The sequence below is a fragment of the Cygnus atratus genome, chromosome 7, assembly GCF_013377495.2.
Source record: "Cygnus atratus isolate AKBS03 ecotype Queensland, Australia chromosome 7, CAtr_DNAZoo_HiC_assembly, whole genome shotgun sequence".
Lineage (NCBI taxonomy): Eukaryota > Metazoa > Chordata > Aves > Anseriformes > Anatidae > Cygnus > Cygnus atratus.
Genome location: NC_066368.1, coordinates 28,984,021 through 28,996,814, shown reverse-complemented (window position 1 = coordinate 28,996,814; position 12,794 = coordinate 28,984,021). Strand labels below are relative to the sequence as shown.

Below are 12,794 nucleotides of genomic sequence, written 5' to 3'. Positions count from 1 at the left end.
GTGCCTGATCCTTCTTTCAGTCAGCTGATCCTTCAAGATGGGGAGCGTATCAATTAGTACAAACCCTACCATTTATTTTATTTGAAAAGAAGGGAAACCTAGGCAGAGGTGCTCTTTAGCAGTCTAACTGGTCATGAACTCAGATGTATTCATCCCTAGACTGAATTTCCTGTAAATGTCTTGTAACTGAAATATTTGTACAATTAAAACTTCTGTTTTTATATATGTGTGCGTGTGTATGTATGTGCATATATATATATATATCACTTACAGAGCAAGTTCTGTGTTCTGTTTTGCTTATTTGAGAGCAGTGCTGTTGTTTTCAGGGTATGTGGCATAACACTGAGTTTACACTAATAAGTATTCCATTGCAACATGCTGTTGAGGCTTTTATGGAGTGATTCCAAAGGTGTTTTGTGGGGAAAAACAAAAAAAACACCTGGGTAATACTTTTTTTTTTACACTTAAAACTGTCTTGGTTAGAATGTTAAAATACAGTTAAAAGTTGATGCCGTGGTGGTCTATGCTATGCAGAGTTTTACTGTGGTGCAATTTTCAAGATTGTTACCTTCAAGTTTAACAGCTATAGGACAAACTCAGCTTCTGAATTTCTAGAGATTTGTGACCCCTCCTGTTGTTACAGTAAATAGTGGTGGGGCTTTTGTTATTTAACAAAAAACAACAATGCCAACGAAAAAAACAAGTAGGTGACTTGAGTTAGGAAGTATACAAAATACAACTTTTTGCAATTTTGGTCCTCGTCATATAACTTCTTGAGCTTTCTGATTATTGTAGTACATGAGCTTTATTTTTGAAATACAGCTTAAACTCTGCTTAAGGGTTCCTATGAAAATTGTGATTTCTCAAAAATATAAACAAATTATTTTCTGTGGCAAACCTCTTTAGGCAGTTGTGATCTCAAATTCCTTGACAAGCAAGAGAAGTTATTTTAATGGGTGAAAAATAAGCGTTGCAGCAAAAACTTATTTTTTCCTATGTAATATGAGGTTTTCAAGTATGGAAAAGATGATGATGATTACAGTCAGCTTGGAATTTATCATGAAGTTTACTGTTTAGAGTTCAAAGCCAGTAGTACTCTAAGCATGCTAATACTTCAATAAATGCACGTAATTTAAATGCATCCAGACATTTTTCTGCGTAACTACATAAGACAGGAGATAAACTTGTCTTTATAGTGACCAAATTGTGAGCCTTCCTTTTGGTCTAATGTAGTAAATTGTAGCCTTGCATTCTTAAAAGAATTTGAAGGTATTAGCCAAATCTCAGTGACTGGCAGTCAGACCTCTTTTCCTTTGAAGATCTCGTCAGGCATCTCTTTTGTGTGTCTCCAGAATGTATGCGTCTCTGAAGCCATGGGCTTTCTTTTTTTTTTTTTTTTTTAATCATTAGATATAAGGAGGACTTAATTTCTTTAAGACACAAGTTTCCAATCTTTATTGAGTGGGTGAAGTACTGATGGGACATAACACTTGCCTGGAATGATGATCACTCACTGCGCTTTTTTTCTCCTCTTTTGTGGTTCCCTTTATGTTGAATCTTTTAAAACTCACTCCTGCATCCATTATTTGTTTTAGCATCTCCCTGCTCCTTTTAGTTAATTCCTTGTTATTTTCTGTGTATTTATTTGCCTGTTGCACAACTAAGAATAATCCTGGCCCAAAGCCCTCTATCAGACACAAGTGGATTCTTTGAAATAACTTTTTTCACATCTGGATTGGAAAATTGTGAGAAGTATGTCTATGTTGCTGATAGAATTTCATCCTCCTGGAAACGTCTTATTTCAGCTGTAACTTATTATCCAATATTTGCTTAAACCAAAAATATAGTATAATGAAGTCTGGCTGACACTTTCAGTTTTTCCACATGGTGTGCTAATCTGGAAATTGTTTTGGTGTACTGGGGATTTGGATGGAGAAGATAAGAATAAGGAGTTTTTAGCAAAGTCGGCCTTAGTTGTGACTTACACTACTATTGAAAATTTATTGGTATTGTAGCTGATTTTTCACTGCAGTCATTTTCTTCTTGGATGTGACTAATTTATTTTGGAATTAGACTTTTTTTATTATTGCTTACATTTGTTGCTCATGACAAGAAATGCTAAAATGTACTGCTTTGTTTAATTCCCTCACCCCCACCACTTTTCATGAGTTGACTCTTTTGGACAGTATCCATTTTTTTGTGCATTGTAATTCTCATTTGTATGAGAATTTTTTACCCCTCTCATGGAAGCTGATCAAATATCCTTCATATAGGAGGAACCAGACCCTGAGAGTTGCCATCTGAAAAGCTCTCTTTGTCTATTCCTACCTCTTACTTGGGTCAATCAGGTATTATTTTAGTCCTTCTGATTTTACATTTTGTTTTCACTTTACAGACTAAATTTACAGTGAATACTTGTGTACTTGTTGCCATTATGTGTGTTCAATAACCTTCTTAATACTTACTACCCTCTTCTTGGCAAAATTATTTTTGTATAGGCTATCTAAAATGACATGACCCAGCATATCAAGGGAATTGGTTAGGAATTGGTTAGTCCCATCTGTTTGGGTACTGATGGCAGCATACGGAGGCCTTTATCCAGTTGCATCTCCCTCAGCCCAAAAAAGACCCTGACGAACAGGAGTGACTCCAGTGCAGGGTCACCAGGTTGGTCACGGGCCTGGAGCAGCGGATGTACAAGCAGAAGCTGAGAGAGCAGGGTTTGTTCAGCATGGGGGGAAAGGAGGTGAAGGGAATCTAATTGAAGTCTTTATCTATTGCCAGGAAAAGAACCCTGGGAAAATGCCTTGCTCGATGCAGCTTAGGATGCTATTTGTTCATTTTAGTACATGTGTTTTCTTGGCATTCTATAACCATTTTGTCATATACTAATAAGGACAGATCTTCCTCATTTCTGCAGGTGTTCATGATGAAATACTGTCTTTGTATTCATGATGATCAGTTATTCTTAAATACAATGAGAGGTATTCGATCATCGTACTTCTTGATGAGATCGCAGTATAGAAGACAAGTTCTTCAGTCTCAGTAGACATGCCCAATGCTCTTTAGAACTGAATTTCAATTTGTGTGTGAAGTCTTTGGTGTTATTTGATTCATTCTCCCATATTTATACTGTGTGTTAGTGACGCACTGTAACTGTCATTTTACAATTCTATTAGAATGTTCCTTTGCCCAGCGGACTTACTCTCTAAAATGGAGAAAGCAACAGAAGGCTACATTGAGCCAAATAAGTACATGGTTTTCCAAGTGCGTGTTTGCACGCATATGGTTTTTACCCTGTTAACTAGCTTGAGATTTACAGATGGGTTGCATTGTGTCATGCTAAATGCTGTTGAATTTCTTATCTGAGCTTCCTAAAACAGGAAGTAAAACTTTTGAGGCCTGGATAGGCTTACAGTGAAAAATTGCTTTCAGGTAAAGGTAAAACAAAAACCCAACAATGAAAAGCCTTAAACGCAAACTGATGCATCTTAAGGCAACTCAAAAGAACTTGATTTAAATTTGATGGTCTTTACTTAGAAGTTATCTTAAGATAACTTAATGTTTTTATTGAACTGTAAAGCTTTGAAATTCACTCTGAGATGGACCTGGAGCATGTTGTGGCTAGCAGTAGCCTTTTGAAATTCACGGTCATGGAGCAGCATTCTTGGTTTGCTTTTCAAATTTCTTTTGAATTATCAGAAATCAGCTCCATCTGTCACCAAACAAATTCCTCTCAAGAAAACCATCATTAGCACAAGTCATGAATTTGTAATAATAATTGATAGATTAAAAGTAGTGAACAAATTTATCCTTTGCAAAAATGAACTCTTAGCTTTGTAGAAGAGCAATAAAAACTTAATTTTGCTTAAATGCTTTTTTTTTAATAGATTATGGAAGAAACAAATACACAGATTGCTTGGCCATCAAAGTTGAAGATCGGAGCAAAATCGAAAAAAGGTATTTTGTTTCATTCTTTTTATTTTTATTGGGTGGGATTAGCTCTTAAAGAAGTAAAGCCATGGAACAAGCAATTCTGTCTTTAGAATCACCTTATCAATAGTGGGCATCTGAAATTTTTTATTTCGGTCTTCTGTTTTTGAGAATTTCTTGTTGAATTTATCTCAACTTTGTATAGATATCTGATGTACAAATCCATTTTTAAGTAACTTCTGCTTCTGCAGGTATGTTGTCAACACTGATGTACATATTGTCTTTAGCATGCCTGCTTTCTTCTGTATAATTCTACATCCCACCTGAATGGCTTTATTTTACGCTAGTTTTTTTCCTGATAATATTGTGTATTTTTCCTGATAATATTGTATATTAGTGGGTGTTCTGTTATTGTTTTTTGTTTTGCTTTATAGAGTAAAATATGTGTTAGTTAAGCCCAGTTAGAACAATATATTCCATTTGTGTTCCTCACAGCAACAGTCTGTATGCTTCTTTGTTTTCGTAATGAAACGGAAGTAGAGTGTTTCCTTACTAATGGCTGGTATTATCTGTTTGAAATTATGCTTCTTTTGGAAGTACAGGCTATTCATATGTATTGATTATATCATCTGGAAGATCTCTTTCTGAAATAAGCATTCTAGTTCTGTTCTTAAAGGTTGTGACCGAATGAAAGTAATACTTAATTCCTCAGCTGCAGAAAAAATGAAACTGGGTATGTTTTTCAACATTTCACGTATTTTTGTTCAGGCTGATATATATTAAAACCCCAAAAGGTGGAGTTCAAATAATTTCTTTGTATGTTTTGTTTAGAATGTAGTGGAGATGTGGGCTAACCTTTGTAAGTGAAGAAGGTCTTACAAGAAGAAAAATAATCTCTTTAGAAAAGTGCAGGATTAATAACATGGAGTAAAATGAGATTTGGTCTCTGAGGTACTTTCCCACATGCTATTGAAGTACAAATTTTCCACCTGTACAGGAAAAAAAAAACACTTGAGAGGGGAAAATGGGGGAAGAATTCAGACTGGAAAAAAAAATGCAAGTATCATATGTATATATTCATATGTGGAACTAGTGTTTATAGGAGGGTGAGAGTAGCAAGGTCTTTGTGCAATCCTGTGGTCTACTGCGTACTGTGCTATGAATCAAAACACAGCTAAAGCTCCTCAGGAAACTGAGGCAGGAGAAGTGTGTGGGTTTTTATTTTTTATTTTTGAAGTGAGTAAAAGAAGAAATAAAGCAGTACTTGCATTTGTTTTCTTTCCAAGTTAAATGATCCTAGTTCTGAAGCTGAAAAGCATCTGTGTAGAGAGCTAAGAGAGGTGGCTGGCTGGAATGCTGGATTGGTACTTAGAGATGCACATTATGTAAATTAATTTAAACCTTTCTTAGTGATCTCCAAGAGAAAATGCTAGATTGTAGATGAAGCTCTGTAAATATATGGGATGAATTTGAAGACCAAGGATAATAAAATAGCTAAAAGATATGAGACGATAAAGTTAAAAATTGAGGGGGGGGGGAAGAAACACATAATACAGTAGGGCACACTGAGTGCATCTGTAATAGGAGTGAATATCCTGGAAAGTCCTCATGCCAAAACATACTTTAGATAGTGATGGGCTGCAAATGAGGAGGCATTTTAGTAATATGCTGAACTATTAAAAAAGAAAGTTTTAAATGTCCATGGACTGCAGGGTGGCTCTTGAGTCAAGATTTTACTCTCTGGCTGGTTTTGCCCAGGGAAGTTCTGTATATTCACCTACAATAGTGAATTACAGTTTGTGTGCAAAGAGTCCCTTAACCTAAAGGTTCCTATTTCTTGTGAAATATAGTGTAGTTAATATATTCTGTTTACATTTGGTGTCAATTGTTTGCAGTTCTCTAACTTTCCATTTGTGGACACAGCAGCTGTTTATATGGGGAAAATATTCTCAAGTGTTTAACATACTTCAGCTTTGCTTAATGATACTTTCTGATGGAGAGGGGAGTCTGAAACAAGTAACCGGACAGCTCGCTGCGGACTTGAACTCTGAGCACATGCTGTTTTCCCCATCTCCTTGGCTGGCAATTGAGTGCCTGGTAAGCAGTTGGTGGAGAAGCAGTTACTGATGCACAATATTGTAAACCAGTTGTATACTGCATATTATCATAGTCAAATTAAACCTTCTTTTCATATAGTTTAGCTGTATGAATAAATATAAAATATAGCTTGCCTGCAGTATCAGTAGTATCACACATCAAAAAATCATGATTCCTAAAGGAAAAACCATTAGGAAGACTTCTCTGTACATGCTGGTTGTGTCATGTTATCGAGTCTACTGTGAAGTGTTTAGGGCTTTATGTAGTGCTCTTCTCGCTGTTGTCAGTTTTTAATTTGATGTTGATACTATTTCAGGAAGGACAGCATACATATTTTCTTTCTAATTACTGCACATAAATTGAGATTTGTAGACAAGCTGTGTATCAGAAGGGTCAGTCAGGATCTGAAGATTATGTTCTGTACAAGACCCTGAACCTTCTTCTGATCCCTTGAGGAGAAATTTGCTGTGACGAAGCTGAAGCATTCAGAGTAGTGACCTCTAAGTTGCTAAACTTGATTTTGTTTTATACTTACTACAACTTTTAAATTAATGGTTGTGAAATAACTGTGTAGTGTATTGTAATGGGGATTTGTTAACTCAAACTTGATAAAAATTTTGAATTGGAAAATGCCAACGTCTCTACTTAGCATATGCAGATTTTAAACAATTTGCTAATTAAAAATTGTTTTAATATGAAATTGCAAAAATAGCTCTTTACAAAGGCTAGAATTCACAAATCAATTATCAACTCTCAATAGTTTCATAAAGGCCAAAACGGGAATTTCCTGGCTGTAATGAATACCAGATGTTGCAGTCTTGCTCGGGTGATGAGGGTGAAGTATTTTGAAATGTGTGTTTAGAAAACACAAACAGATATAAGTCTTCCAATAGCATCTTTAAGAAAGCCATTTGTTCAGGTTCACGAGGAGATTGCGTACCATTAAGGCTTTAGAGGGGGAACAACTTGAAACACTTCTGTAATGCCCGATCCCTCTCTGCCAATGACTGGAACAACCAGAATTCATGTCCTAAGTTGTGTGCCTCTGCTTTTACATGGGGGGTGCAAGAGGAGGTGTTCAGGGCGTACCAGCAACTGATGTTCTGGAGGCTTCAGATCTTCCAAAGCTCCGTGAATTAATGGTCAAACAGACAAACAGGAATTTTTCTATTTTCCCTCTTGCTGTCAACGTGTCTTTTTTTTTTTTTTTCTCTGGTATGGTTAATGTTGCCTAGGAATGCTTGTCTTTAAAAGATTTATTCAGTAGTATGAAAGTTCACAGCAGGGCATATTTAGTTAGAGCTAAAACTTTTGCCCTCTCCCTTTCCAAATACTGTCATGCCCTGTTCTTCATCCTGCTCTACTGTTAGCCCTTTATGCTATGCTGCCACTGCTGTTTATATTGTCACACAGGAGACCAGGTTGGCTTAAAACTAACCGTGGAGAATTTTTGCTGTTGGATAGTTTTTTCTGTGCACTTGCTAGCTGTTGTAACCCAAACTGTATCCTCGGTCTGCTTTGCTGTGTGATTGGGTGAACTTTTAAGGCGGAATGGATGAAAGCAGTGGGAGCACGTGAAGACCACATTATTCGGCAGCGTGTGTTGGGCACTTTTAGGTGCTCTTTGGAACTTCAGGGAATGCGTATGCAAGAGTTGAGATTTCATGTGTGTTCATCTTTTTTCATTCCTCCTTTTGATGTTGTTCCTCTCTGTATAGGTGTGTGCCTTTATTTTCAACAGCTATAAAGAAGTTAGGGGGACATGCATGTGCTGAGAACATGGGCAGGCCTGCAGTAATGCTGGGCCAACAGTCAGCCTAAGAAATCACTTCAGCTCATGGAAACTTAGTGGCACTAGGCAGGAATAAATTGAGAGAGTTAGAGCAGGGAAAATTTGGAGAGATTAAAAGAGATGGTAAAGGGAAATGCAAATTACACTGAGCTTACAGAACAGGGATAATTATGAGTCCCTAAACCTCTGATGATGATGATGATGATTAAAAAAAAAAAAAAAAACACAACTAAACATGGAGGATTGGCTTGCATATCAGCAGTTCAGCATTTTACTTGCCAGTTTTTAGTGTCACATGTGCAGGCACTTCATAATTTAAGCATGTTCCATGGAGAGATTACCTCATTTCTTAATACACAAATGCATCCCTGACCATTTCAGCTTTCGATATTGGGACTGAGCTGAATCGCAAATTCACACAAAGGAAAGACTGCTGTTTCCAAATGGAAATTTCAGTGAAACACATGGCATAAAAATGTAGAACACCTCAGCATTGTTTTTTTCCAGTGTAGTTATGAATGCAGATGAAATGTGTTGAATGGTCATGTTCAAACCCAGTATTTTAAGGTGAAGTGAAAGTGGGAGAGTTGATAACCCCCATACAGCACCATCCTGCAAGAGTTTTGTGAGTCTTAAACAGCACCATAACCTCTTCCAGTGTGTGCAAAAGTCATACTCCTGTGGATGGAAAAAGGAATCAAAGACCGAGTCCTGCCCAGGATCCCACAAATGTGGTTAGGCAAGCAGCTGCTGCTGTTCATTCTCAGGTAGCAAGTTCCCTGCTTGTAGATGGTGCTTTCTTACAAGCATGGGTCTGATCTGCTTGGAAGAAAAAGGAGTGCAGGTTAGGCAGGAAGTTTGGAAGTTGCGTGTTATCTGTCACCTCTCTACTATAGATGACTGTGATGCTCCCTCTTAATGCTCCTTTTTGCACATGGCCTGTGGTGGCCATGCAGCATTGCCTTCCCTCCTACACTGGCCATACCTAATTCTGCCACTGCATGGGACCTCTGTGGTGACCGCGGCGATGTCCTGTGAAAAGAGATTGCTCTTGTTTGGTGACAAAAACTTGAGGAGGAGGAGGGGACCTTCTGTGTCACTGAAAATGATGTTTGAATGCCTAGTTTAGGCTGCAGGTACGTAAGCTCGCTGCTGGTGCACAGGAGAAGAGCCACTTACTGGACTGACTAATTGTATCCTTCCTTTACGAACTATATAACCCACCATTCTGTACTGAGATCCGGTAGCAGACAGAAGTGTCACGGACATAGTCCTCAAATATTATTTAGTACTGAGACTAATGAGGCAGCAGGTGAGAAACTGTGAGTACTGTGAAAAGTTTGTGGTATAAAGAAGTGGTCTGGGACCCCTACAGCAGGAGTTCCTTGTGTTGATGTTACTTGATAATAAATGCAAGCATTAGCTAAACAAATAGATTTTCCTACTTCCAGTGATCACTGAGAATGCTGGAATACTAAAGGGTTCTAGTGTATCCTACTAAGTAGAATGCCCATCTTTTTTAAATACTGGGTGGCTTGGTGTGCTTCAGGGGCTGGCATGTCTGCAAAGTGCAGTTCTATAATCTGAAATTTCCCCGAAGAATTTGGAAAAGTCTGAATTTAGTCTAACAAGAGTAAAAGTAACTAAAAATTACCTAATAGTTTAGGCTATTTACTTCTGTGTTGTTTAACTGCTAATGTTGGAAACTGTAGGCTGTTTCCTGCAGTTTGGCAGCTACACCACTGACCTTGCAGTTTAAATATATAATGCTGTGCTATATATGTGTGTGCAAATCTATAGGCAGAGAGCATGCTATGCCTGTTAGGATTGCTTTATTCTTAAAGTCTAGAGTGTTTGCCTATTCTCAGGCTTTATTTGTGCATGTTATTCCTACTTAATGTTATTTATAACCATAACGTGGCTTTCTCATCTGTATTTTCCTTAAATGACTTCGTTACTCTGGACTAAAGAGAGGTTAGATCCTCTTTCTTTTTCATAGCACATATGTACTATGATCTGCTTTACTTTTTAACCAAAATTAGAACAAAATTAGAATATGTACCTGTGCTTTCCTATCAATAGCTGTTACATTCTGTACAATGTCATAAGAACACTTCTAAAAGCATTCCTAGAAATGAATGGTGAGGATGAATTCCTTCATTTTGTTTGTTATTGTTCTAAGTATAGAAAACAGTTATTTCACAAAACAACTGGAAAAATCTCTAACTTACTTTGCTACTCTCAAGAGTAGATGATGTCAAGCCAGCCTTGCTGTGCATGAGCCTCTTAGCTGTTTGTCCAGCATGTAGTGAGTTACCCAGTTCTTCATGGAGAATATGAATCTAGTCTGGAAAGTTAATAAAAGTGTGTGTGTGTAAAGAGAGGAAAATAAGCATCTCTCTTCATTGAATATGGACAGTGAGTTTCAGAGTGTTCACAGACTACTTTACATAGATTTAGACGGTTTATGGCCTCAATCTGAAAATATGTATGTTTCAAATAAGTTTTTCTTTGTCATGTATGTTCTACTTGGCAAATGGAGATTCAAATCTCAGGATGAGAGGAGGGAAAGGGGAATTTACAGCTGTGTATGAACCTGAGCTACAACATCACGGCATACTTTTTTTCAGTAGAAATTTGATTATATATTTCAGAGATGGTTCAAGTTGCGTAAAAACACGTTCTGGCAAAGGCTAGATTTCCTAATTATACTTGATACCATCTTAATTCTTTGAAGATAAAAATGAATCCTGCTACTTTCCTAGAGAGTTTGCCCATATAAACTGTGTTAATGGTCTTTAAGTGCATAAGCACTTATCGAAATTTCATGACAAATTTTTAATTTCATTCCATTCTAAAATTCTTTTTACTTGTAACCCTCCATAATCTCTGAAACTCCATAAAAACGACATGGTGAATAATGGGGAAACAAAGCTTAATGGGCTGGAATTGCTTATATGCTTGCCAGTATCCAGCTATGTAGCCGATTTATCAGATTGTGAAGTTTATTTTTAAGTTCAAAAACTAACTTACTATAAAAGCAGTTCACGGTTTGTTTCTGTAAGTGTAGTAATGCATTCTTCGAATTTTATTTCACATTTGAATCTTATATGCTGAGCCATCCCTACCAGAGAAGGTGTGATACTGCATCACAGGACTGCCAAATACTTCAGACTGGTTAATGCAGCAAAAATAACAGTAATTTTTCATAGTTTTGGTCAGCTTTTGTTCCTGACCTCCTTCGATCTCACTGCGTGGTGCTTCTGGTTAAAATAATTGTAGTTTCTGCTGTTCTCAGAATAAGGCAAAGCAAAACAAATGGACAGTGCAAGAAGGAGAACATGGGATGCAATCAACTCATTTTCCTGCCTTAAATTCTATGCTATGAATAGCCACGTAATTAGTTCAGAGCTTTGTTTTACGCTAATTTATTTTAGTCAGACCCTTGTTGACCTGCAGTGGTGTTATTGAGCTTTTGAGGATGTGCTCTATCATATCTGACTATAGATGTCAAGTGATGCAGATCTTGCACGAACAGAAAGCAGCCAAACCTCTGTGAGGTGCTTAGAAGCTGAAGTGCTTAAAAACAAAGGTAACTTCTGGATCAGTTCATGCTCAAGGTGTAATCTTCTGTTGTCTCAGCATTGATTCCAGTGTAGATGAACATGAGCATGGGTTCAAATGGCAAATGCCCTACTGCATGTTGTACAAGGTCTGCAGAGATCCCATAACGTACCCCAGCCTGGGCCCTGCCTGCAGGCACATTGGTGCTGCCCACACGAGGATGGCTGTGGATGAGGTTTGCCCGTCAGGCTGCATGGCTCTGTGCGGTGGGTGCCTGTTGTCTTGGGCAGGGAGTCCTCCAGCTGCTTGCACGCGGGTCAACAGAGTTGTTAGAAGAGAACCTTTTGAAGCTGCTCCATGTTTTTCCCCATCTGTAAGTGGTAACAGGGTCCTAGTGCATCAATTAGAGGCAACTTCCTATGGTAGTAATGGGCACAATGTTTTTTGATTGCCATACCCCCAGAGTGACCCTATTCCTGAAGTTGCAGAGAACAATAAAGTTGTGCTGGGTTGCACTTTCTTCAAGTACTTGGAAGTGCTCTTCCAAGGGAAGAACAGGAACCACTTCAGCCAGAAACAAAATGAGGGAGACAGAGCTGTTTTCACAGCTGCCGAACAGCACAGTTGTGGTCTTATCTCTTGCTTTCTTGCATGCCTGACTGTGCCTCTGTGTCTCCACAGCTACCTGCCAGGCAGCTCAGCCCACCAGCCTGGTGCACCCTGTGCCAAATCCTCCTGCTGGAGAGGGAGGTCAAGGCTGCTGCTTTATTGATGCCTCTACCCTTTTGTCACAGATTGGTCTTTAAAGCTGTTTAGTTCTGGTTCCCAAGGTATAAAATGTAGGCATGACTTCATACCAGTTCAGCAGAGGTTTTCTGAAAAATCTTGGCATTTAAATGCCTTTTCCTTGCTGGTCCCCATGACGACAGGCTTGGCCTATGCCAGCTCCGCTGTGGACTATGCATGCCGCAAAATTCCTGTGCAGCTTTTCTTGACCTCACTAAAAACATATAAAAGGTTCGTTCTGATATGGAGTTGTCCAGCTGATAACTTTATCTGTAAGCAGCTATTAAAAAAAGTATATAAAATTTTTAAAACTCGTAACTTTATTTTTAAATAGTACGTATGAGAAGCAAATGAATTCCACAACGGTATGTTTCTACATACCGCAGGCCGTCATGTTAGGAGGTGAAGGATGCCCTGTAATGTTTCTTGCAAACAAGACTTCTTGAGGTGAAAAAATGATCACTTCTTGTACCTGCAATTATTTGATAAAATTATGTTTCAATCAGATGTGGTACGTAATCTGAGAAATGAATTTTTTTTAAATTTGTGCTTGACTGTTCTGTAGCAAAACTAATGCTATTTGGCATTTCCATGTAGATAAAAGTTAATTTGGTCAATGTGG

General features: G+C 37.9%; 1 protein-coding gene across 4 annotated transcripts in view; it reads left to right on the top strand.

Moving 5' to 3' along the window:
* The window catches only part of BICC1 (BicC family RNA binding protein 1), a 118,125-nt gene that overhangs the window by 61,941 nt on the left and 43,390 nt on the right, over nucleotides 1–12,794 (top strand). For all 4 annotated transcript variants that reach the window (XM_035540079.2, XM_035540078.2, XM_035540087.2 and 1 more), the window contains exon 3: nucleotides 3,891–3,960. In XM_035540079.2, coding sequence (XP_035395972.1) covers nucleotides 3,891–3,960 — 70 coding nt within the window. The remainder of the gene's footprint in view (nucleotides 1–3,890; nucleotides 3,961–12,794) is intronic.